At 57.4% G+C, this 22,293-nt stretch overlaps 1 protein-coding gene across 1 annotated transcript; it reads right to left on the minus strand.

Annotated features, from left to right (window-relative positions):
- Positions 1-12,808: 12,808 nt before the first annotated feature.
- TLX1 (T cell leukemia homeobox 1) lies at positions 12,809-18,322 on the minus strand. Its single transcript, XM_012934449.2, has 3 exons — positions 17,749-18,322; positions 15,458-15,659; positions 12,809-13,375 (listed from the first exon to the last, which is right to left on the minus strand). The coding sequence occupies exons 1-3, from the start codon at positions 18,320-18,322 to the stop codon at positions 13,153-13,155; spliced, it is 999 nt and encodes a 332-aa protein (XP_012789903.2). The 3' UTR covers positions 12,809-13,152.
- Positions 18,323-22,293: the final 3,971 nt, after the last annotated feature.

Below are 22,293 nucleotides of genomic sequence, written 5' to 3' on the forward strand. Positions count from 1 at the left end.
GAGATGCACAGGGGTTACTCCTGGCTTTGCACTCAGGAATTACTCCTGGCGGTGCTCAGGGGACCATATGAGATGCTAGGAATCGAACCCGGGTCAGCTGCGTGCAAGGCAAATGCCCTACCCGCTGTGCTATCGCTCCGGCCCCCTCAAGTTGTCTTTTAAAAGAGTTTGCCTTGTAGTTGCTGTAGCCGATCCTCCCTACTGGCATGGGCTGGCCTTTGGACAGCACCTACTGAGAGAGAAAGGGCTTCCTCATTAGCTGGGCTTTTGGCTCAGAGAACAGAACTGTCTTTCTGTGGATGGAAGAGAAAAAGAAACTTTCATCTTGTGTGAGTCATTGCATGTTTAGTCTTTGTTAAAACAGCTTAGTACTGTTTAGTAATGTGGTGCAGGACTTGAAGGAAGAGATACAAGCTGTGAGCTGGTGATTAATATAGGATGCTGATTTCTCTTGTGGCCTAATTTAATTGGCCAAGAAGGAGGAAATGAAACTTCCTTTAAGTATCCAATAAATTCCTCACCTCCTGTGACTCTTGTTCCTCCTGGATTAAGATTCTAGATTCCTCAAAAGAAGAAAGTTCCCCTCATGAGCTGGGGAGTCAGCTCAAAGGTCAAAAGGCCTGGCACATGCCTTCCATATGGGAACCCTGAGTTCCGTCTCTGACTCCTCATGATCCCCATATACTCCCAGAAATGACCTCCAAAATGTTAAATGTTCCCATTGGAGAAAGCATTTTTACTGAATTGGAATTATAAATTGCTATATGGAGACTTCAGGTAAGATGGGCTGTGGGATGGCTGGAAAGATACTTCAACAGGTAAAAAAAAAAAAAAAAGATACTTCAACAGGTAAGTCCCTGCTCATGGCATCCCAGATTTGATCCCCAGTACCATATATGGTCCCCCAAGCACTGCTAGAGGTCACTACTAAGCATGGAGCCAGAAGTAAGTCCTGAATACCACTAGGTATGCCCCGCCCCCCCAAATAAAAGGGGGATTGAGATTCTCGAAAGGGTTAATTCTCTACATCAAGGTCAAGTGTTTTTGTTTTTTTGTTGTTTTTTTTTACAAAAATAGGCATAGGGGCTGGAGGGATAGTACAGCGGGTAAGGTGTTAGCCTTGCATGCGGCCGACCCGGGTTTGATTCCCAGCATCCCATATGGTCTCCTGAGCACCACCAAGATTAATTCCTGAATTCCTAAATGCAGAGCCAGGAGTGACCCCTGTGCATTGCTGGATGTGACCCAAAAAGAAAAAAAAAAAGGCATGAAGAACTGGAAATCAAGGGAGTTAGTCAAAGTCATGGAATCAAGGAAGTTAGAAGTATTCATGTCTAACATCTATAGAGTTGCTTCACTGGACACACACCAGCTCACACATTGGCTGAAGGGAAAAGAAACACAGAATGGAAAAAAAAGAAGAAGGATATCATGATACAAAACATAGTTTTAGTGATGGTGTGGTGTTGGAATTATGTGCATAAGAAACAATTATTAACAGTATTGTGAACCAGATTCTTAATAAAAATTTTAATAACAAAAAAATGTTTGATGTAGCAGAGCGTGATGAGCCTTTATCATGATGCTGCCATGTTGAAGGGTTCTATATTTGAGCTGGTTTCCATTTCTATCTCCTTCCAGTTCTCGATTCCTTCATAGTGTGTGGTTCCATGTAATGATGGTTAACGCCAATGAAGTCCTGCCCACAGGTTACAGGACATCAAGAGAGAATTGCAACGGAACAGGAGAAACAAAGCAAAGATGAAAAACTTAGATGAAGTTTGGGGTTGGACTTTGGGAGTAAATAGAATGCATTCTGTGTGACTGGGAGTGGCATGATGCTAGGAGTGTCAGGGGGGAAAGAACTACAAATTTAGAAAAAGAATCATATGTGGCTGAAGGGCGGTCAAAGGGGAGGCATTTCCCATTTTCTTTTTCTTCTTTTTTTTTTTTTTTTGCTTTTTGGGTCACACCCAGCGATGCTCAGGGGTTACTCCTGGCTCTGCACTCAGGAATTACTCCTGGCGGTGCTTGGGGGACCATATGGGATGCCAGGGATCGAACCTGGGTCAGCCGCGTGCAAGGCAAACGCCCTACCCGCTGTGCTATCGCTCCGGCCCCCATTTCCCATTTTCTTACTCTTATTCTCTTTGGGTTTTGGGTCATACGCAGTAGCCGAATCCAGGTCTCCCACATCTAAAGCATGTGCTCCAGCCTACAGAGCCCTTGCCCAACTTCCGTTTTCCTTGTTAGCCTAGCATATGAGTAAGCTTTTTGTTATTGTTTTTTCTTTCTTGTTTTGTTTTATTGGTGTTTGGGCCACACCCAGTGGTGAAGTGAGACTGGAGTGATAGTACACTTGCCTTGCATGCGTCTGACCTTGAATTGACCCCTGGCAAACCATTTGGTCCCCCAGCACCACCAGGAGTGATTCCTGAGTGCAGAGACAGGACTAACACCTGAGCATCACTGGATGTGACACACTCCTCCCCCCAAAAAAAACACCTAGTGGTGAAAAAGAGGGAGGAAGTGAGGGAGGGAGAGAGGAGAAAGAAGGAAGGGAGGAAGGGAAAAAGGAAGGAAGGAAGAAAGGGAGGGAGGGAGGGAGGGAGGGAGGGAGAGAGGGAGGAAGGAAGGAAGGAAGGAAGGAAGGAAGGAAGGAAGGAAGGAAGGAAGGAAGGAAGGAAGGAAGGAAGGAAGGAAGGAAAGAAGGAAGGAAGGGAGGGAGGGAGGGAGGGAGGGAGGGAGGGAGGGAGGGAGGGAGGGAGGGAGGGAGGGAAGGGAGGGAGGAAGGAAGGAAGGAAGGAAGGAAGGAAGGAAGGAAGGAAGGAAGGGAGGGAGGAAGGGAGGAAGGAAGGAAGGGAGGAAGGAAGGAAGGAAGGAAGGAAGGAAGGAAGGAAGGAAGGGAAGAAGGAAGGAAGGAAGGAAGGAAGGAAGGAAGGAAGGAAGGAAGGAAGGAAGGAAGGAAGGAAGGAAGGAAGGAAGGAAGGAAGGGAGGAAGGGAGGGAGGTAGGGAGGGAGGGAGGGAGGAAGCAACACTGGAATGATGGAAAAAGAAAGACAGCTCCAAGGCTCAACATATGCTTTGCATGCTGGAGCCCGGGGTTCACCCTCAGAACCACATGGTTCCCTGAGCACCGCAGGGAGCAATCTCCACCCCAACTCCTAGACTATAGCAAGTCCCTGCACCTCAGTGTAGTGCTCCCTGAATCCAAAGCAGCACCTGAGCCCCTCTCTGTTCTGCAGTGCAGTGTTGGGTCAAGTGACAGAACTCGTGGGGGGGGGCTATTTCCATGGGACCCTCTGGGGGCTGTCACTTCTCTTTTGGGGAGCAGGACCTCCCTGGGACAAGAATGCTGGGAGGACAGGATTCTGGGCTGCCGCACTGGTACCGGAAGCCACAGAGCGGGCCCACAGCTCCTTCCCAGTTCTGCCTTGAAGCTCTGTGCCCTCCTGGGTTGGGGGAGCCGGCTCAGAGACCCACGCCGTCGGCTCACCTTTCCGCTGGCTGCGGGCTGAGAGGACAGTCAGCGAGTCTGTGCCCGCATCCACCCGCGCACGTGCGCAGCCAGGGCAGCCCCCGATAGGGCAGGCCAGGACCCCGCCACTAAGGCCTCCACACTCTCGCGGTTCCCATAGGTTCTGGAGCTGTAGAGAGCCTGGGTGGCCACAGGAAAACAGGGGGTGCCAGGTCCCAGGATGGGAGGAAGCCCGCAGGAGACAGCAGATGTCGCCCTGGACGTGGGTCCGAGGAGGGCAAAATATTAAGTGAGTCGCCCCGCCAGCGCAGGGCGCGACCCGAGCTCCACCGGGCAGGAGAGCGCACGGGGTGGTGGGATCCCTCCCCGTCGGGGATGGGGGACCTAGGTCAGGGGCGCCTGGCGCCGCTGGAGGCTGGAGCTCCACCGTGCTGGGGCGGCTGCGCCAGGACCCGGCTGCGCTTCCTTCCCAGGGCGCAGGGTGGGAGCGAGCAACGGGGCTCCCGTCTCCTCCCCCGGAGCCAGCGCATCCCCTGCACTCGGCTCCAAAACTAGCTTTTCCACCTGGCTCCTTCACATGGCGTGTCCAACCTGCGAAGGTCCCCCTAAATCTGGCCCTGCAGGCCCTGGCTAGGGCGGGGTAGGCGGAGAGGGGACTCTTCGGTGCTGTCCACTCCCTGTTCCCGCTTTGCACCGGGGGAGTTGAGCCTAGACCTCGCTGGAGGCGCGAGCAGGCCGGAAGTAGAGTTGCACGCCTCCCTTCCCCCCTCCCCACCCCCCCCCTCCCACCCCGGTTCCCGCTCCAGGGCAGCTGCGGGGGCGGTTTGCACCCTGCAGAGAGACCCGCTGTAGATGTCCGGCGCAGGAGAGGGAGGACGCTGGACAGCTGAGAAGAGTGCAGTGGGACGCGTTACAGGGACGGAAGGCTGGAGAACTGCCTGGAGGGCGCAGTGAGGCTCAGTCAAAGGCCTCCCAGGCTGATCCACAGTTCCGGCTACTCTTGCCCGACCACTCACTCCCCCAACGCCGCAGTCTCTCCAGTCCCGCAGCCCAGCACTTCCCCTAGAAGCATATCTCCCTGGCTCAGACCGGCTGCGTTCTCTGAAGTGTGAAATCCAGAGTCCCAGCGCCCTGGCCCTGGCCGGAGGCCCCCCAGCTAGCCCTGCCTGCCTCCGCGGGAGCTGAAGAGCTGCTACCCCCTCCTTCTACAGCCTAGCTCCTGCAGCGAGCAGGCCCTCGCTGTCATCATGCCACCCATCAGGGAGCTGGCGGGGCCTCCCATGGCCTGAGAGAGGAGAGGGGACAGAGGCCGCGGCCTGCGTGGCCGCCAGCTGGCTTTCCCCGGGAGCAGGGAAGAGGCGTCTGAAGGTGCCGGTGGGTGAGCGGCTGTGAGAGGCCTCCAGTCCCGGCATAGGAGGCAAGCCTGGCCCGGGCAGCTGCGGAGCAGCGAGGAACCAGGGGCACAATGGTTCCCTTGCGGACGCTCGCGTGGCACCGAAGGGCAGGAGACCAGGGCGCGCGCGGGTGAGGACGCGGGAGCGGGCACCTTTCAGTGCGGGCTCCAGGGCCAGGCAGATCCGCCCTGAAGCTCCCTCCCCGGGGGTCCCCACCCATCGCCACCAGGCCTGTCCCAGCTCTCACCGCGCCTGCCCGCCAGCCCACCGACTGTCGGGCGCCGGCGAACGCAGAGACCCGCCAACACGCTCCAGGCTCCAAGGAGGGGCGGGAAGCGCGGCACCCAAAGGGCACAGTCGCCTTCCTGTGAAGCTTCCTGTCGGGAGGGCAGTCCCTGGATTGTCCCCGGGGAAATCAAGGACCTGGCACGCGGTGGGAAGCGCAAGGCTCCTGCGGCCGCACACACAGGGCAGCAGAGAAAAACCCGGTCTAGCCGCCCAGGAGCTTGCCCGCCCCGATCCGGCGGCACCTGGAGCGCCAAGCGCTTTTACCCACATTATCTCCTTAATAACCTTCTGTAATCCAGGGAAAGGCTGGCCCTATAATTTGAGCAAGGAAACTGCGGGCACCTAAAAGTTCATTAATTTGCCGGAGGTTAGAAAGCAGAGAAACTGAACAAGAAACAAAACCAAAAAACCTAGGCTGATGTCCAAAGCCATCTCTTGCAGCCACTGAGAGAAAGAGGATTTTAGAAGGGAAGCGAATGGGGGCCGAGGGGCCCTGCAAGAAATGGAGAAGGACTCGGGTTAACTGCAAGTGGGGGGGGGGGGGTGCCAGTGGCTTGCTGGAGGGGGCCTTTAAGCAACACATCAGGAGGCACCTCTATTGTATCTTTTTGTGTGTGTGTGTCTCCGAAAAGATACCCTTGGGCAAACAAAATCAGACTGCAGGCCTGTGTTTGGCAAGTTAGAGACCTCAGGATTATACAGCAAACATAAAGTGGAAGTTTAAGGCCTAGTTTCTGGAAGCAACCTCAGTATCACAGGAAGCTTGGCCTAATCTGCATCTTAACAAAAGTCCCTGTAGACACCCAACTGGGCTGTGAAACACCCCTGAACTGACTGTAAAGGCCTCCAGAGGGACCCCCACCGTCCCTCCTTCCTCTACTTCTCCAGAGGAGGAAAGGAAAGGAGCTAAGGACGCTTTCTCTTTTCCTATCTGGAAGGAATCCTATGGCCTGAAAGATCAACGTGAAACCCCAACTAACTCGGGCCTTCAAGTTGCACCTTCTTATCTATCCCAACACTCTCCCCTACCCCACAGCCCAGGGCAGCCTTCCTCAACCATGCGCTTTTCAGAGAGTGAGTGGAAAGGAGAGGAAGGATATTGCCGTTCCATTCCTTTGTCTAATAAAGTGTGATTCATTCCCTTCTATTTTTAACTTTCTGTTTCTTTGAGTCCTCCCATCCCGCTGATCCAGAAAGGGGAGGAGAGGGGTGGAAGTGCACAGAACCTCTTCCAATCCCAGCGGGCTCCTGGAAGGAGACAAGCCCAGGCTGGGAAGGTGGAGAGGGGTGGGTGCTGGAAAGCTGCGCGGGGAATGAAGAGGTGGAGGAGGAGGAAGAGGAGAAGGAGGAAGAGAAGAAGGAGAAGGAAGAGGAGGAGGAGGAGGTCATTTGGGCCTGGCACCACAGCAAATGGATCCTGAAATAAAGTGGGGGGAGAGGGGAGGAGTCCCAGCTGGAAATCCCAATGGATTGGATCAGATTACAGGTGATTTTTCCCAGAGTTCTTCAGGGGAAACTCCCAGCAGACCTCTGGGCTAAAGAATTCCCTCCACAGGGGCCAGGATCAATAGCAAAGCAGTTAGGGTGCCAGCCCTGCGTGCTGCCAACCTGGGTTTGATCTCCAGCAGACCCTTATTGGTCCCTTGAGCTCACCAGGAATGATTCCTGAGTGCACAGCCAAGAGTAACCCCTGAGCAACGTGGGTGCTCAGTATCACAGGAAGCCCAAAAGCCAAAAATAAAGTAATCGATTGATTAAATTAAGAATTCCTGAGGCTGGAGTGATAGCACAGCGGGTAGGGCGTTTGCCTTGCACGTCTTTGCCTTGCTTTGCCGACCCAGGTTCGATTCCCAGCATCCCGTATGGTCCCCTGAGCACCGCCAGGAGTAATTCCTGAGTGCAGAGCCAGGAGTAACCCCTGTGTATCGCTGGGTGTGACTCAAAAAGAAAAATAAATAAATAAAATATTAATTAATTAATTAATTAATTAAGAACTTCCACAAAAGGAGACATCCTGAACAGAGAGGGTTAGCTGAAGGTAATAGGGACAGATTCTACCCCAGCACCTCCAGAGTGGCCTAGAAACAACTAAAGGAGATACCTCTGACAAGGGCAGCTGTTGCACTGTCACCCCTGAACTCCCCCAATCCACCACAGCCCTGCGGCTAGCAATTCCTGCAAAGACTGTGGCTCTTGGGTTAGACTAGACTAGCAATGCTGACCCTACCCTTCACCGGTCTCATGCAAACTGCTTAATCTCTTGATGTTAAAAGTGGAACAAAAATGCCACCCTAGGGCAGAAGAGACAGCACTGCGGGTAGGGTTCATGCTTTGCACGCAGCTGACAGGTGTTCAATCCGGGACCCACCAAGAGTGATCCCTGAGCACATCTGGGTATGGTCTGGAAAACAAAAAGCCACTCGACCTCCTAGTGAGTCTGTTCAGAGTCGGTATTTTTTTTCTTTTCTTTTTTTGAGGGGGGGTCCACAACCGGCAGAGCTCAGGGCTTACTGTTGGCAGGTTCCGATGACCATACCGGGTGCCAAGGATAGAAACCGGGTCGGCCTCGTGCAAGGCGAGCGCCCTGCCCGTGGTACCATCTCTCCGGCCCCCAGGAGTCCGTGCTTTTAAAGCCAGCTCCCAGAAACGATGTCCGCCGATACTGCGATACTGCTAGTCTTCCACTGGGCTGGCGGCGGTCGCGCGGGTGCTAGCAGGACACCCTCCAGGACGCGGGCTCGCAAGGCCCCGGCTCGGGGCGCCTCTCCCCGCGCGGCCCCTAGAGGGCGCCCGGAACTCACTTGTCCTGCGCTCCAGCGCTGCAGCCCACGTCCCGCTCCCGATACGTCGCGCCGCAGAGTCGCCGCCGCCCGCTCCTGCTTTTGAATCTTGCGACTCCTGCAGCTGCAACCGAAGCTTACGTGGGCCCTGGGGCCACCCGGCGGAAGACGGGAAGGGGCGGAAACTTCTTCCACTGCAGCGGGGCTCGCCATCGCCAAGGCCTCCTCAACCACACGCGGGGGCCTGGTTTCCGCAGACTTCACGGAGGAGGCGGCGGCGGCTGCCGGGTCTTCTGCCTCGGGGTTCCGGCCCGAGTCCAATGAGACTCGCCGCCACCTCCAGTCCGGCCCCAGACGCCTGGCCCGAGCTGCAGGGCTGGAAGCAGCCGCGCGGGCCCGGGAAGTCCCCACCCCTGGGCCGACCGGCAGCCGAGTTAGACCCTCCCCTCTCCTAGCTGGGGGAAGCAGGAGGGAAAGGAGAGGAGCCCCCACCCCCCGCGCGGGACTAACTGCATAGGAGCTTGGTGGGTTCTTGAGTTTGTGAGAGTAACTTGTGGCCTGCAGTGGGACGTGCCCGTGCTTGTGGGTGTGTGCGCGCGCGCGTGTGCTTGTGCTCGCACACCTGTAGGCTCTCCTTGTTTGGCATCGTTGCACAGTCAGAAAAGGTCCCGTACAGGCAACGTGAGTTGTGAGCATACTCACTCTGCACACACATGGACACCCCATCCCTCCCTCGGGTCACCCTCCCCTCCCCGTACAATCCACACGGGAGCACACGCAGGAACACACACATCTTCAGAGTCTGCTCTGCGCACCTGGGAAAATCGGAACTGGCTGCAGCCCTCATGCTCACACGTCCCCTTCGCACTGCCCAGAACAAAGAATCCAGGCGTGGGTGCCAGGAGGTGGTGCCATGGGCCTCCCTGGGTCACTGGGGCAGCCAGTTCGAGACAAGCGGGGACAGTGTAGCAGCTGCTTTTAGCTGCCTGGGAAGTGGCCTGGCTATGGAGCTCCGAACTCTGAGCAGATGAGGGAGCATGGAGAAGAGAGTGGGGCAGACCCTGGGCACTGTTGGGAGAGGGAAGAATGGGACTGTGACAGGGTCCCCACACTCACACGTCAGACCTGAGGGGGTTTCAGGGCACCCCCTTCCCCAGAGCACGATTGCTGGTTCCCGGCTGCTACAACCCGGACACTGCACTAGGCTCCATCCCCGCTTCCCGGTCTCAGACACCTGGAACTATCCTGGTTCTTTTGCCCAGGGAGAACGGGGCACCCGCATGAATCCCGCAATCCAGGCAGACCCCACACCTGCCACTGTCCTGAGCACGGCTCAGGCAATGCCCACGCAGCCCCCAAGCGCAGATCTACCACACAAAGCAGCTATTATAGTTAACAGGTCGAGCCAGATTCTCTCGGTGCCGCCCCCTCCACAGGCACAGCTCAAGGTCTCGAGGACCCCAGCTCTGCACCGCCTCTGCCCCCCTCGCTGGCAGGCCACCACCCACTCAAGCACTGGGCAGGACCGACTATGCCAGATCTGAGCTGGTGCTCCGGGATCCCTCTTGGAAGGGACTGAGCTGGCGTGAGCTCAGGAAGGCAGCGGACCTTCCTTCGGTCTGGTCTTCATTCTCTCCCTGAAACCCTGCACTTCTCCAGACAATTATTTGGATAATTGCTTTCTTTTCAATTTCCCAAGGACAGAGATGCGTCATTTCCACAGGTAAGGGAGAAGACCAGGAACGGAGATTTTTCTGCTTTAGGTGTTTGGCCACCCTGCAGCCCCCTCCCCTCAGACTCGTGTGTTGGGGACAAGAGTTCTGCGGCAGTCGCCCCAGGCGTGGGGCGGCTTTCCCAACTGCCGCGAGTCCTCGGCCAAAGCGGGATTTGCAGAGATTCCGTCCCAACGAATTCCTGGTAGAGAGAGGAGTATCTTGCTTGGTTCCTCAGTACTTGGAGGGCCCTCAGTGCCTAGGGGAGTTTGACACAACTGGTGACCTTGACCTGGGTCCTGTAACATAAGGAAGGACCCCCTGAGTAAACAGGACACCAGCGAGGTCTCGAGCAAGCATGTTGTAGCGGGGTGACCACGCACTCATGGAGCACCCAGGGTCCAGGGGTAAGGATCTCGGCGCTGGGGAGGGGGGACCATGCCCTAGGGTCCCCCAACAAGGATCGGGGAGGCAGTTGCTTGTCTAGCTGTGAGCCTTGGGCAGGTCCTGCAAGCTGGGAAAGAAAGAGGCAATTTGGGGAGAAGTGTATTGTGTCTCATTTTGCTTGCTTTTGTCTTGCTAGAGGGTGAAGAGGTGATTCTAGAGTCAGTTTTGTTGGGGGGTAGGGGGAGCGGTTGCATTTCTGCTCCTGGTTCAGCTTCTCAGCTCCAGAATGTGAGAGAATGTTCAGGAGCTTCCAAGCACAGGATTCTGCAGGGACAGTGCAGTGGGTGGGTCCCATGTCCCCTGGGGTGCGGTTGGGGGGAGAGAGTGAGTGAAAAGCTGCAAAAGGAGAACGGAGAGTCCTGCAGAAGGAAGGTTTGAGCAGTGCCTCTCCAGCCACTGCAAGAGTGGGGAGGCGGCCAGACCGTCTGACCCGGCAGTCTGAGGCTGATTTTGCCCTTCCAGGTCCTGGACGCTGCAGAATCAGCAGTGAAGTCAGAATCTTGCTGTCTGCACCCAGCATGGTTGCCCTGTAAGCCTTGGAGGTGGGGCTTGGGCCAGCAGGGCCCAAGATCTTGAACCCAGAAATCTCTCAGGTCCAGAATGTCTCTCCAGCCCAGATTGCTCAAAGTAGTCGAGGAAGAGGGGTGAACAAACCGCTTTCAAGTCAGCCAGGTATCCCCGAGGGTCTCCTGGGGTGGGGATGGCTGTGCTCTCTGTCCTATGGAAGCTCCCAGCTCCTGGGTGGCAGCTGGACAGGGATGAAGGACAGTAGCTTGGAGGTGAAGGGGTTCCTCACCCCTCGGTTCAGTTCAAATGCACACAGCACTGGAATAGGAACGAATAGCATTCCATTGCCCAACTCACTTCTAATATCTCTCCAAAACTTCTCAAAGTTTCCTTCCAGAGAAAAAGCCTCCTAAAGTCCTACTCTATTCCAAATGGCAACTTCCTCAGACCTTCCACTTCTTCTAGAAAAGCAGGTTTACCTTGATTTTGTGCACCTGGGATTAGTTTCTTATCGATAAGGGGCATGTGTGTGTGTGTGTGTGTGTGTGTGTGTGTGTGTGTGTGTTAAGATGACTGTTGTCCAGAATGGAGTGAGCTGAGGGTTTCCTGCTTGCCCCTGGGATTGACTTAAGGCAGATCCCTCCTAGACCAGGCTTATGCTAGGTATCAGAAGTTCTGCTTGAGGGGCTGGAGTGTTAGTACAACGGGTAAAGCACCTACTTTACACGCGGCTGACTGGGGTTTGATTTCCAACATCCCATATGGACATCCCACACCCATCCCAGTCTGCCAGGAGTAATACCTAAATGCAAAGCCAGGAATAACCCCTGAGCACAGCCAAGAGTGGCCCAAAACCAAAAGTAAAACAAAACGAAAGTTCTGCTTGAACAACATAGAGGATTCCGTCCTGGTTACTAATTCAGTACAACCCAGTTTCTGCAACTTGCTCCATAAGCAATGTCTCTGGTACCCCACTTGGACCCACCACCACTCTCCTCCCCAGTGGCAACTACCCCCACAGGCTTAGTCACCCACAGTGAGCCACACTCCCCCCACCCTACTCACTGCCCGGTGACATACAGTCAGACACAAGTTATGCAGTTAACATAGATATCTCACACCCATGAGCACGGGATTCCACCTCACACACATCTTACAGATGATACACGGTCACCATCATTTACACAGCAAAATTAGATTCGTCATGAGAAACGGATACTCTCATCAACATTAACCATGAATCTGTCACAATCACAAATATGGGTTGGGTGGCTGCACAATGGCTGGGAGCATTCGGTCACCTTGATGGGTGGTTATACACACCCCCTATGCAGTATGAGTGCGTGTGTTCAGGCAATAGTTTCGATTCGCAACTTGGGCAAAAACAAGCACCAGCACAGTCCTGGCACACGCGCCTACCCCTGTCAACACCATGGCGAACATTCAGCATCAATCAGCCCCAATCACCCACAGACAGGGTCCCAGACACCAAGTCTGTCCCGACTCCCAGCGGGAGACCAACGTGCCCCCTGGAGCTCCAGCTATCCAGGGGAAACTGGCCCTCCCTCCTTCCCTCTGCTCAGGCATCCCCATCTCCCTCCCCCCAAAGCCCACACTGGGGGAGGTGGGGGAGGGGCGATGCTCTGCCCTGGCGGAACTGCTCCCATCAAACCTACTGTAAGTGCAAAGTGCAAAGTGCTGGGCTCGGCACCGGAGCAGGTGGCCCTGGCTCCGGCTCTGGAGGGTTTTATTACTTTTCCACATAAATTACACGAGCACTTTATAAAATGGTTACACAGAAAACACCTTATAAGTGCATAACTTAAGCCCCCCCACCCCCCATGACCAGGACCTGGAGAAATGGGCCGAGTGGCGGGGGAGCCTGCCTGTGCGTACCTGGGCGCGGCTAGAATGTGCGATAAGGACCTGGCGGCCGAGGGACGCTGCTGTGGCTGCGGGGGGTGGGTGGGTGGTGGTGTCCTCCCGTGGGACTTGTTGCTCGGAATGTGTCTCATCTCCTCTGGCCTCTGCCGCCTGTGGAGGGGCAGAGCCCTGGGTGCGCAGGACACTCTGCCATCCTGTGCCCGATGTGTGACTCGGGTGGCCCCAGGAGATGGCCTCTGTGACGGGCTCTGGGTGTCTGCGTGTGATGAGTGGGATACTACGGGAGGGGGTCCCCCAAGGCAAGGGCAAGAGCCAGACCTTGTGGTCCCTGGGTGGGGGCAGGGGTCAGAAGCTTCTTCTTCCCCCATTCCCCCCTCTCTCAACCCCATGTTAAAAAAAAAACAGAATAAAATAAAATAGACGCAAACTGAGAGGACTCTGAACAGTTCTGGCGGGCGCTGGGGAGGAAGGTCCCAGGTCCCTGTCCCGGACGCCCCTTTTCTTCTTTTCCACCGAAGAAAGAACAGCGTGGGAGCCCGCCAGGCACGCCGTGCCCTTCCCAGAAAGTCCGAGGCGGGAGGGGCGGGGACAGTCCTGCCTCTCGGGTCTCAGCAACCCCTGGTCTGGACCCGGGGTCTCACGGGCGGCCAAGTGGCCAGGCTCACTCGCAGGCAGACGCCACGGACGTGACGCTGGTGATCTTGGTGGAGTCGTCGGACCACGGCTGCAGGTTCTGCAGGGCGAAGAGCGAGGAGTTGTGCACACACAGCGGGTCGGCGGGCAGCGGCTGGGCCAGGCTCTTCTGGAAGGCCTCTTGCTGGAGCTGCAGGAGGATTCGGTTCGCCTGCTGCCTCTCGGCCTCTCGCTCCTCCGCGGTCTGCCGCCTGCCGCGGGACAAGCCGTTGACCAAGAGAGCCTGAGGTCATGTGGCCTCCCAGCCCCCGATTCTAGCTTGGGCCTTTGGAACGCATTCCCCCTATTGAAAGGGCCCAGGTTCCCACAAAGACTGGAAACTCCCAGTCCCACCCGGGCCCCACAAAAGTAGATAGAACCGCTGCAAAGTCCACTGGTCCCGCGTAGTAGCTGGTGCTCCCTCAGGCTCCCCTCCTACACACTGGCCTCGGCGGGAGCGGCCAGCCACGGGAGGGCACCTCACCCCTGCCCAGAAAGACCGGGGCTCCATCTCTAGCCTGAGAGGCCTTAGCTCCCCACCCTGGGGCAGGGGCCAGGGCTGCTGCCTGGGAGCTGGACTGCCCAGTGCCCTCCTCCCTCTGGTCCTGTCCCATCTCTCCTAACTTCGCCACACCCGGTGCCCTGCTGGGACTCCCTGCGGGCTGCCTGGTCTCCTCCCCAGTGACCCAGGGAGGTGGTGACTCACTCATTCCATTTTGTGCCGCCCCTGCGCCCCGTCAACTGAGATCAAACGTCTGTCTCTAAGGTGGACAGACCTAATGGGAGTCCCCCGGGCCTCCAGAAGCAATTTGTAGGCGATCGATGAAGCCGCGCGAAGCCGGCGAGGGCCTCTCTGAGCGGCGGCCGCCGGCCTCCTTCCGCCGCCCCTTCTGGCCTTTTCGCTCTGCACGTCTCTCTGCCCCTGCTCTTCCCCTTCTCTCCCACTTCTCCAACTGCTCACATTTTCTTTCTCTCCCTTTAGGCGCTGCATCTTTCTGTTTCCTCTCACCCGTGCTCCCTCCCTCGCTCAGAATTAAGGGGATTTGACTGAAACAAAAACGGAGGTTTTAATCACCACTGGCTTTTTTATATTCAAAAATCTTTTCCAGGCTGTCTAGGGTTTTTTTTTTTCCTTTTTTCTTCCCTCCCTGGGGTGGGTGTCTAACTTAGCACCCCTTCACCCTTTGTATGTATTTTAATTCCTCTCTTTGTCTGCCACCCCCAGTCCTTCTCCCGGAACCCCCACCCCCACTCCCAGGACTGGCGGGGCTGTAACCTGCAGGCCACAGCCCTCCATGGGCCTCAATATCCCTCTAGCCCGGGTTCCCCCTTTAACTAGCTTTCCAGTAGTCTGAAGCCATGGCCCTCACCCCTTCCCCAGTGGCAGGAATGTGTGTGTAGGGAGGCTGGGTGGGGTGGGGGTGGGGTTGGGGTAGGCAGTGGCTTCCTTTGTGGCCCTGATGGTGGAATCTGGGCAGATTCCTTGCCTTCATTCAGAAAAAGAGGAAACTCCAATTCTATCCTCCCGACCCCAGTGGGGCTCAGGCTCTGCAGTGCTCTCCCAGAGGGCTCCGCCAGCAAGAAACAAGCTGGGTGGAAATGAGGGGTGGGGGGAGGAGGGGCAGGATACCGAAGGAAATGGCCCCCACGCAGCTCCAAGAAGAGGGCTGCTGCACAGCGGGGAGGGGGGTCCTGTGTCCACAGACTAGAGACAGATCTAAAAAGGAAGAGGCGAGGTCTGTGCATGGGGGCGGGGGTAGTAAGTGCCGTCGGGGTGTATCATGGCAGAGGGGAAACCTCTCACACACATACCCATCTGCTCCTAATTGATCCCCTTTGAGTGGGACCCGGGAGCCCCCACCGCAGCAGGCACGGATTGATTTTTTTTTTCCCTTCCTGGGTAAGCACTGTGAGCATCTGGGGAGCAAGGAGAGAGAGCAGGGCCTAGAACCACAGGCCTGGGACTCCAGAAGTTCTGTGAGAAGCCCCGGGTGGGACGCAGGGCGACCGCCTTCAGTCTCCCCCCAGCACAGAAGTCTCTCTCTCTCTCTCTTCCCGCCCAGAGAGCCCTGGGCAAGCTCCCACGCTGTTTCCCCCACCCGGGCGCTGCCTACAGCCTAGTCAGGCCTTGAAGCCTCAGGAGTCGGGGGTTCTCCAGCCGCCTCCCCAGCTTCCTGCTCCCCGCAAACCTGGCAGGAGCAGTGATCGCCCGGGAACCGACCAGAGCCGGAGGCGCCGAGGAACTGTCCGCCCGCCCGAAGCCCCAGGCCCGAGCCTGGCCGCCACGCACTCACCTCCACTTCGTCCGCCGGTTCTGGAACCAGGTTTTCACCTGCGCGTCGGTCATTTTGAGCGCCTTGGCCAGGGCGGCGCGCTCCGCCGAGGCCAGGTACTTCTGGCGGTGGAAGCGCTTCTCCAGCTCGCAGATCTGCAGGCGCGTGAAGGACGTGCGCGGCTTCTTCTTCTTGGGGGGCGTCCGGTTCTGATAGGGGTGACCTATACGGCGTGTTACAGTGAAGGGTGAGAGGGCCACTGGAGCGGGAGACAGACAGACGGCAGAGGCAAGCGGCAGAGCGTCAGGAGGCGTCCCAGGCCCGACGCCCCGCGAGTCAGCCAGCGCAGCGGCGAGAGCCCACCAGCAGGGCCGTGAGCCTCCCCGCAGCCCTCAGCGCCCAGCCCGCGCTGGGGACCGGGCCCCTCCAGCCCGCCAGGCCGACGCCACCGCCGCGCCACCGAGTCCGCCACCAAGTCTTCCCTAGCCGCGGGCTGCCACTCGCCCAAGCAGACGTGGCCGCCTTCAGGCTCCTCCTGGAGCTGGTTGTTGGAGGAGAGCTAAAGGTTACAGCCCCCCACCTCCTCACCGACCGCCCCCCCAGCCTCAGAAGATCCCCCTGCAGCTCTGAGGCCCCGACCTGAGCCTCCATTGCAAGCACAGCCACGGCCCAGAATTGGGGCAAAGTACAGATTTGGGAACCGGAACAGACACACACATAGAGGCAGCTTCACGGGGGACTCGGCACACACGAAGTAGCTAGCATACACTTCCTCGGAGATACCTGAGGCCTGAACAGGAACTGTGGGATGTTGTGGGGGCCCCAGGTAGGCCTATGTGGAGTTCTCTTCACCAGAGACTCAGGAGGGATGGCTCCCACTGGGAGTTCCACGAGAGCCCTTCGAAAGTGGCCTGGGCAGGGGCAGAGCAATGGGCACCAGAACGGCAGGGGACTTGGGTTGGGGCGCTAGGGACCCTTAAACAGACCCTTCCGAAAGGTCCAGAAAGAATATGGGGTCAGCCTCCACCCCTTGCACCTTCCCACCAGCTCCCAACTGTGCTCGGCACACACACTTCTGCCACAGCCCCGAGGGCTGGGCCAAGAGAGAGGTTCCAAGCCTGTTCCAAATAGGAGCAGGGGGTCGGGGGCGCCATTGGGGATAGGAGACCCCCAATGTGGTTCTAAGTAGTCTGTGGCGCCAGGGAACTCCCATGCGGTGATCCCCAGAGTCTTGGGCCTCCAGCTCTCTAAGGCCCAGCTGGGAAATCTCGGTTCAGCGGGAGACTGCCTCTCCCGGGGCTGGAGAACTGAAGCCAGACGGGAGGAGAGCAATCTGGGATTCAGGGAACGCCGTGAGCAGAGGGAAGGGAAGTCAGGGTGGTGATGGTAGTGGTGGTGGGGAGCTGCGCGCGTGCCTGGACCCAGCCCCGAAAGCAGCGGAAGGCCCCCGGCCCCGCGGAGCAAGGAGCGTAGCAGGGCAGCTGCGAGGGCCGCAGGCCGCCGCCGCTGAGTACAGAATCGCCCCAAGAGTGGTCCTCCCGCCGCTCGCTCGATCGATCGCGGGCTGGGCCGGTGTATAATTCACGCCGGAGGGAATGGGACTGGGCCCGGGGGAGCAGACAGATCAGGGGGAGAAACAGAAACGAAGCAGGAGGCTCAGCTTCACGTTGCCACCGATGCAGACGCAGCCGGCACCGGGGAAGAAGGGCCGGCCTGCGGCTCGGGGCCTCTAGCCTTCCGGGCAGAAGTGTAGACGTGGGCGCGCGCGTGCGTGTGTGTGTGCTCGAGTGTGTGAGTGTGTGTGCGTGTGTATGTGTGTGTGTGTGTGTGTGTAAGGTGGAGGGGAACCTGTTCTTTCCTTCTATCTGGGTCTGCTCCTGGCGGTCGCCTGGCGGGGACCAGAGAACGAATATCGGCGGGACGAAAGAAACAGTTTGCTCACATCGCTCCCCTTCCTCCGAGACTCCCGAGCCCCCAACGCTGACGAAGGTAGTCGTGAAGCGACGACCCTCAAGCCCCATTCCCTGTGCCTGGCTGAGCCCAGGGACGGGGGATCGGGCAGCGCTTTTCTGAGCCCGGATCGGGCAGGACACACCGCGAGCTGGGACCCCGGGCTGGAAGAACTCTGAGCCTGGCGATCCCGGGACGTGGGAAGGTGGCAAGCGAGCGGCCGAACTTAGGGCAAGCGAGCGAGCGACGGAGCCGGGCGGAGACGCGGCGCGCACAGCGGGCTGCGGGGCGCCGGCGGGAGCGGGAGCGGGAGCGCAGAGCCCCGGCCGCGGCCAGGCCGGGCGCGCGCCGGCCGGACTCACCTGTGAACCTGTCCTTTGTGTATCTGCGGTTACTCTCCATCCAGGGGAAGGTGAGGCCGCTGAGGTTGTTGACGCCCGGCACGGCGGGCACCGAGGGCACGGTGGGCAAGCCGGTGGCGAGAGGCTGGGGGTGGGCCACCGCTCCGGCTAGCGGCCTGTGCGCGGGCACCCGGATCACCCCCGCGGCGCTCAGCGCCCCCCCGCCCGCGCCGCCGCCGCCCCCGCCGCCGCCCGGCCCGGGGCCGCCCGCCAAGGCCATGTTCACGTTGTAGGAGCCGGCCAGCGGGCCCATGCTGCAGGCTCCGCCGCCGCCCGCCGGGCCGCCCGGGCCGCTCGGGCCGCCCGGGCCATAGGCCCCCGCAGCCCCGGCCCCCGCCCCGGCCGCGGGGCCCCCGCCGCCGCCGTAAGCGTAGGCGCCTCCGACCAAACAGCCCAGGCCGTATTCTCCGTCCTGCAGGCGCGAGGCGGGCCCCAGGCAGCCCCCCTGGTCGGGGCTGTTGAGGATCTGGTCGATGCCGAAGCTGATGGGCTCCGCGTGGCCGGGGTGGAGATGGTGCGGACCCAGGTGCTCCATGCTGGCCCCGGCCCCGGCCCCGCGGGGGGGCCCGGGCGGCGGCGGCGCGCTCTGTGCTGGGCTCCCGGGGGCAGCGCGCAGGGGCGCGGAGGCGGCGGCCGCGGCGGCTCCCGGCTGCGCCGAGACTTGGAGGTGAAGTGCGCGGAAGGGCTAAAGTAGGGGGGAGGGGAGGAGGAGAGGGGGCGCCGTGTTCTTCCCCTCTCCCGCCGCTCCGACCCCTCTCCGGCTGCTCGGAGCTCGCTCGCTCGCTGTTGACTCTGGGACATCAATCACCGGGCGAAAAAGCCCGGTACGAGCGAGCCTCGCCGTTTCGGCCGGGTCTCTCCATTGGCTAGGCGCGGAGAGGAGCGGGGTGAATGACAGCGCGGGGGAGGGGCGGGGAGGGGGAGCGGGAGGCCCGAGCCCAGGCGCAGGCAGGAGCCAGAGATGGAGGGACGGAGACCCAGCCTCAGAGAAGGAGTTCAGGAAGAGAAAGAGGCGGGCAAAGGGAAGCTGGGAAGAGGAGAGGAAGGCACGCAGGCGGCGGCCATCCCCGAGACCAGCGGCGGACAGATCGCCAGGTCAGTGCGCTCTTCCCGCCGGCCCACCGGGAAGAGGCCTCCCGCCTCCCTTTGAGTGGAGCCCCTTGGGGACGCAGGCCCCTGGGAAGGAGATGACCCTGCCGTCCTGGAGAGTGTCCCCGAGGACCCAGCCGGGAAAACACCTGTCCGTCAACCAGATGATTTGCCCCCCAACTTCAAGGCCAGCCTGTTAGGAAAAAGCAGACTTCCTGTTCCCCGAGTCCAGAGGCCCAGCGCTTGCGGGAGGAGGAGGAGGGTGAGTCCAGGTTTGTCCTCCCTTTAAGACTCGGGGCCTGTGAATGACGGGGTTATCTGTTGTGGGGAAATAAAGAAATAAGCGACCAGCTCAGCTACTCAGCGTGAGAGAAGCTTGAGAAGACTTCGGGAAAGTTCTGGGGCCGGCTTCCCCACCTCCTGGAGCATTCAGTCCTCCAGATACTCATTCAAATGAAAAAGTGCCTCAAGAGTAAGCCATGGTGTGTGTGTGTGTGTGTGTGTGTGTGTGTGTGTGTGGTGTGCATTTGCTTTCTGCTTAGCAATTAGCCTAAGCTGATCATTTCCAGAAGCAAGCCAGGAGTTACAGGGATGGAGGCCTTGGGCCTTAAGGCACCTTAAGAGAGCTGGGGTTGGTGGCACCACAACCAGGGAAGTGAAGCCAGGAGGGCCTTGTAGGCCTTTGCTAAATTTTGCCTGCTGCTCGCTGGCTGAGAGCCAGGAGAGAGGGAGGAAACTCCCTTTTTGCTTCCTCCCATTCCCCCTCCAGGAGGGAAGGGTCTGCCCCCTCCCTCTTTTCTACCCCCCCCCCCCCAAGAATCAAGTTGTGGGAAAGGTGCAGCTTTAGTGACGTGGGATGTATTTCTGTTAGATTTCGGATTCAACAGGCCTGTAGGGAGGGGCCATCTACCCGCAAGATGCTAGAATGTGAAGAGTCTTCTTCTACTTAACTTAGTTTGCAATCCGTTTGTTTGGGTGGTGTTCATTTTCTCCCCTTGGAGAGAGCTCCTTCCAGGCCTGGAATGATGTACCCTCCACCCCCCCAGACAGGGCAGCCCCTACTCACTCACCTTGGATGGCTAATAAACGACCAAGTCTCCTTGTTCGACAGATACTGAGTACCTACCCACCGTGTCATCACACATCCGGAGATCTGGAGGGAACTAAACAAAGTTCCTGTCCTCTGGGCCCATTCCACAGAGGGGGTCAGACAAGAAGGAAAGAAGCAAATGGGAAAAATCAGATGAAAATGAGAACAAAGTTGACAGTGCAGCAATTCCTCAAGATGAGCACATCCCTGTTTCACAGACACCCAAGAAAATTTTTTCAGAAAAACTAAGTGACTGGATCATCAAAGAGAAGCAGGACCCAACTTGCTTGGACTTTTGTGGGTTAGCCTGGAACCTGGAAGCTGTTTGGAAGTGCATCTCTGTGGGGAAAACCTTGTATGGGTTCCAGACAAGTGGACAGAGGTCCACCCAGACAAAGCCAGAAGTGAAATCCATGGTGTTGTGTAAACACTAGGTAAAAATAGGACAAGAGAGCTCTGTTCCTTCACCAATTCTCTCCTTTCTACCTACCCCATCCAGATACTCTACTTCTACTCAGGAAGTTCCAAAACTTTCTTTGGGAGCTGTTGGAACCTGAATTGGCCTCTTTCTTGCCTCTTATCTTGAGAGAATTAGGTAGAGATAAGATAAATGTTTTACTGAGAAATGATGTGCCAAGCACACACCAGCCTGATCTCATTGAAAATTGACAATAACCGGGGCCGGAGCGATAGCACAGCGGGTAGGGCGTTTGCCTTGCACGCGGCCGACCCGGGTTCAATCCCCGGCATCCCATATGGTCCCCCAAGCACCGCCAGGAGTAATTCCTGAGTGCAAAGCCAGGAGTAACCCCTGAGCATAGCTGGGTGTGACCCAAAAAAGCAAAAAAAAAAAAAAAAAAAAAAAAAGAAAAAGAAAATTGACAATAACCCTGCAGAGATAGCAGGAACAGCCTCACTTTTTTGGTTTGTTTCATTGCCCCTCCCCCCCACCTGGCAGTGCTTAGGGGTTGCTCTGGCAGCACTGATACTAGGGATTGAAATGAAATAACCAGGGACTGAAATTAAGTCCCCCACATGCAAAGCATGTGCTCAAGCCCTTAGAGCTATCTCTCCAGCCCCAACACCCTCCTTTAAAAAAAATAACTAAGAGAATGGAATCAATGTTCTTAACAATACTGTGCATAATGACCAAGAAGTGGACATACCTCAAATATCTCTCATCTGATGAATAAATAAGCAAAACGTGGCATATCCATACAATTGAATATTATTTGATCATGAAAATGAAGTTCTGGTTCATGCTACAATACAGACGAAGTGAGAAAATGTTATGCTAAGTAAAAGGAAGCACAAAAGGATTTTGACTGATTCTGTTGATCCAACCCATCACAGACAAATCCACAGAGGCAAAAGGCAGGTGAGTGATTGACAGTTGCTGGGGAGAAGGGGGAGTGGGTAGTGACTGTCTTGGATACAAATTTCCACTTCAGAGTGAGGGACTCTACCACCAAGTGCTATACTGAACATTATGGCACATGAAGTGCATCTCAATTTAAACAAGAAAAGACAACTGAAACTCAGTGGGATAAATCAACTTGCCAAAGTTCTCCAGAGGGATAATCTGGGACCCCCCACCCCCAACCCATCCCCATAGATCCCTTCTGGTCTCTTCCCTGTGGGAAGCTGAAATTATGGGTTTCAGCTGCCATGGGGGCTGGGTTGGGGGGGGCTTTGAGTTTTGTAGTAACCACTCACAGTCTAACCACAGGTCTTCCTACTACTAAAAACCCCTTCTGAGCCATCCTAGGAGTCACCTCTTTGCCCTTCACTGGCCATTTGGGAAAGCCCTGGGATGTTCCCAGGAGGTTGGGAGCTTTTCTTCCCAACCTCCTCCTCTAAACGCACTGCTTCAGCCGTGTAGGTTGCTAGTGCTTCAGAGAGTCCAACTCTCTGAAGTCTGCTTACACGCCTCTGTTCTGGTGCCAGTGTCCAGGGCACCTGGGAGACCTGTCCGCTCACAGCCTAGCCTGAGGGTAGCAGAAGCCACAGCGATGTACTTGACTCACTAAAACTAGCAGCCAGAGTCTCTGCAGCTCGAAATGCAGCAACCCATGCCATCCAGCCTTTCTCCCACCCTTCCAGCCGCCTGCTGGCCCTCACTCTCCCATTTTTTCTTCCCCACCCACCTCCTTGGTTTCTCAAAGTCTATTTTTCCCAGCCCAGTCCCAAGACATTTGGCCTTCATCCAGCTGGGGTTCTTTTGAGTTTTGACCTTGGTCTTTCTCTTCCAATGGGATAGTTGCTGTGAGCCCGGGTTACCCTCTCATCTGTGCCTAGAAAGGAAAGAGAAAAGGGTTGGGGTTCAC

Source organism: Sorex araneus, chromosome 11 (assembly GCF_027595985.1).
Source record: "Sorex araneus isolate mSorAra2 chromosome 11, mSorAra2.pri, whole genome shotgun sequence".
Classification (NCBI taxonomy): Eukaryota; Metazoa; Chordata; class Mammalia; order Eulipotyphla; family Soricidae; genus Sorex; species Sorex araneus.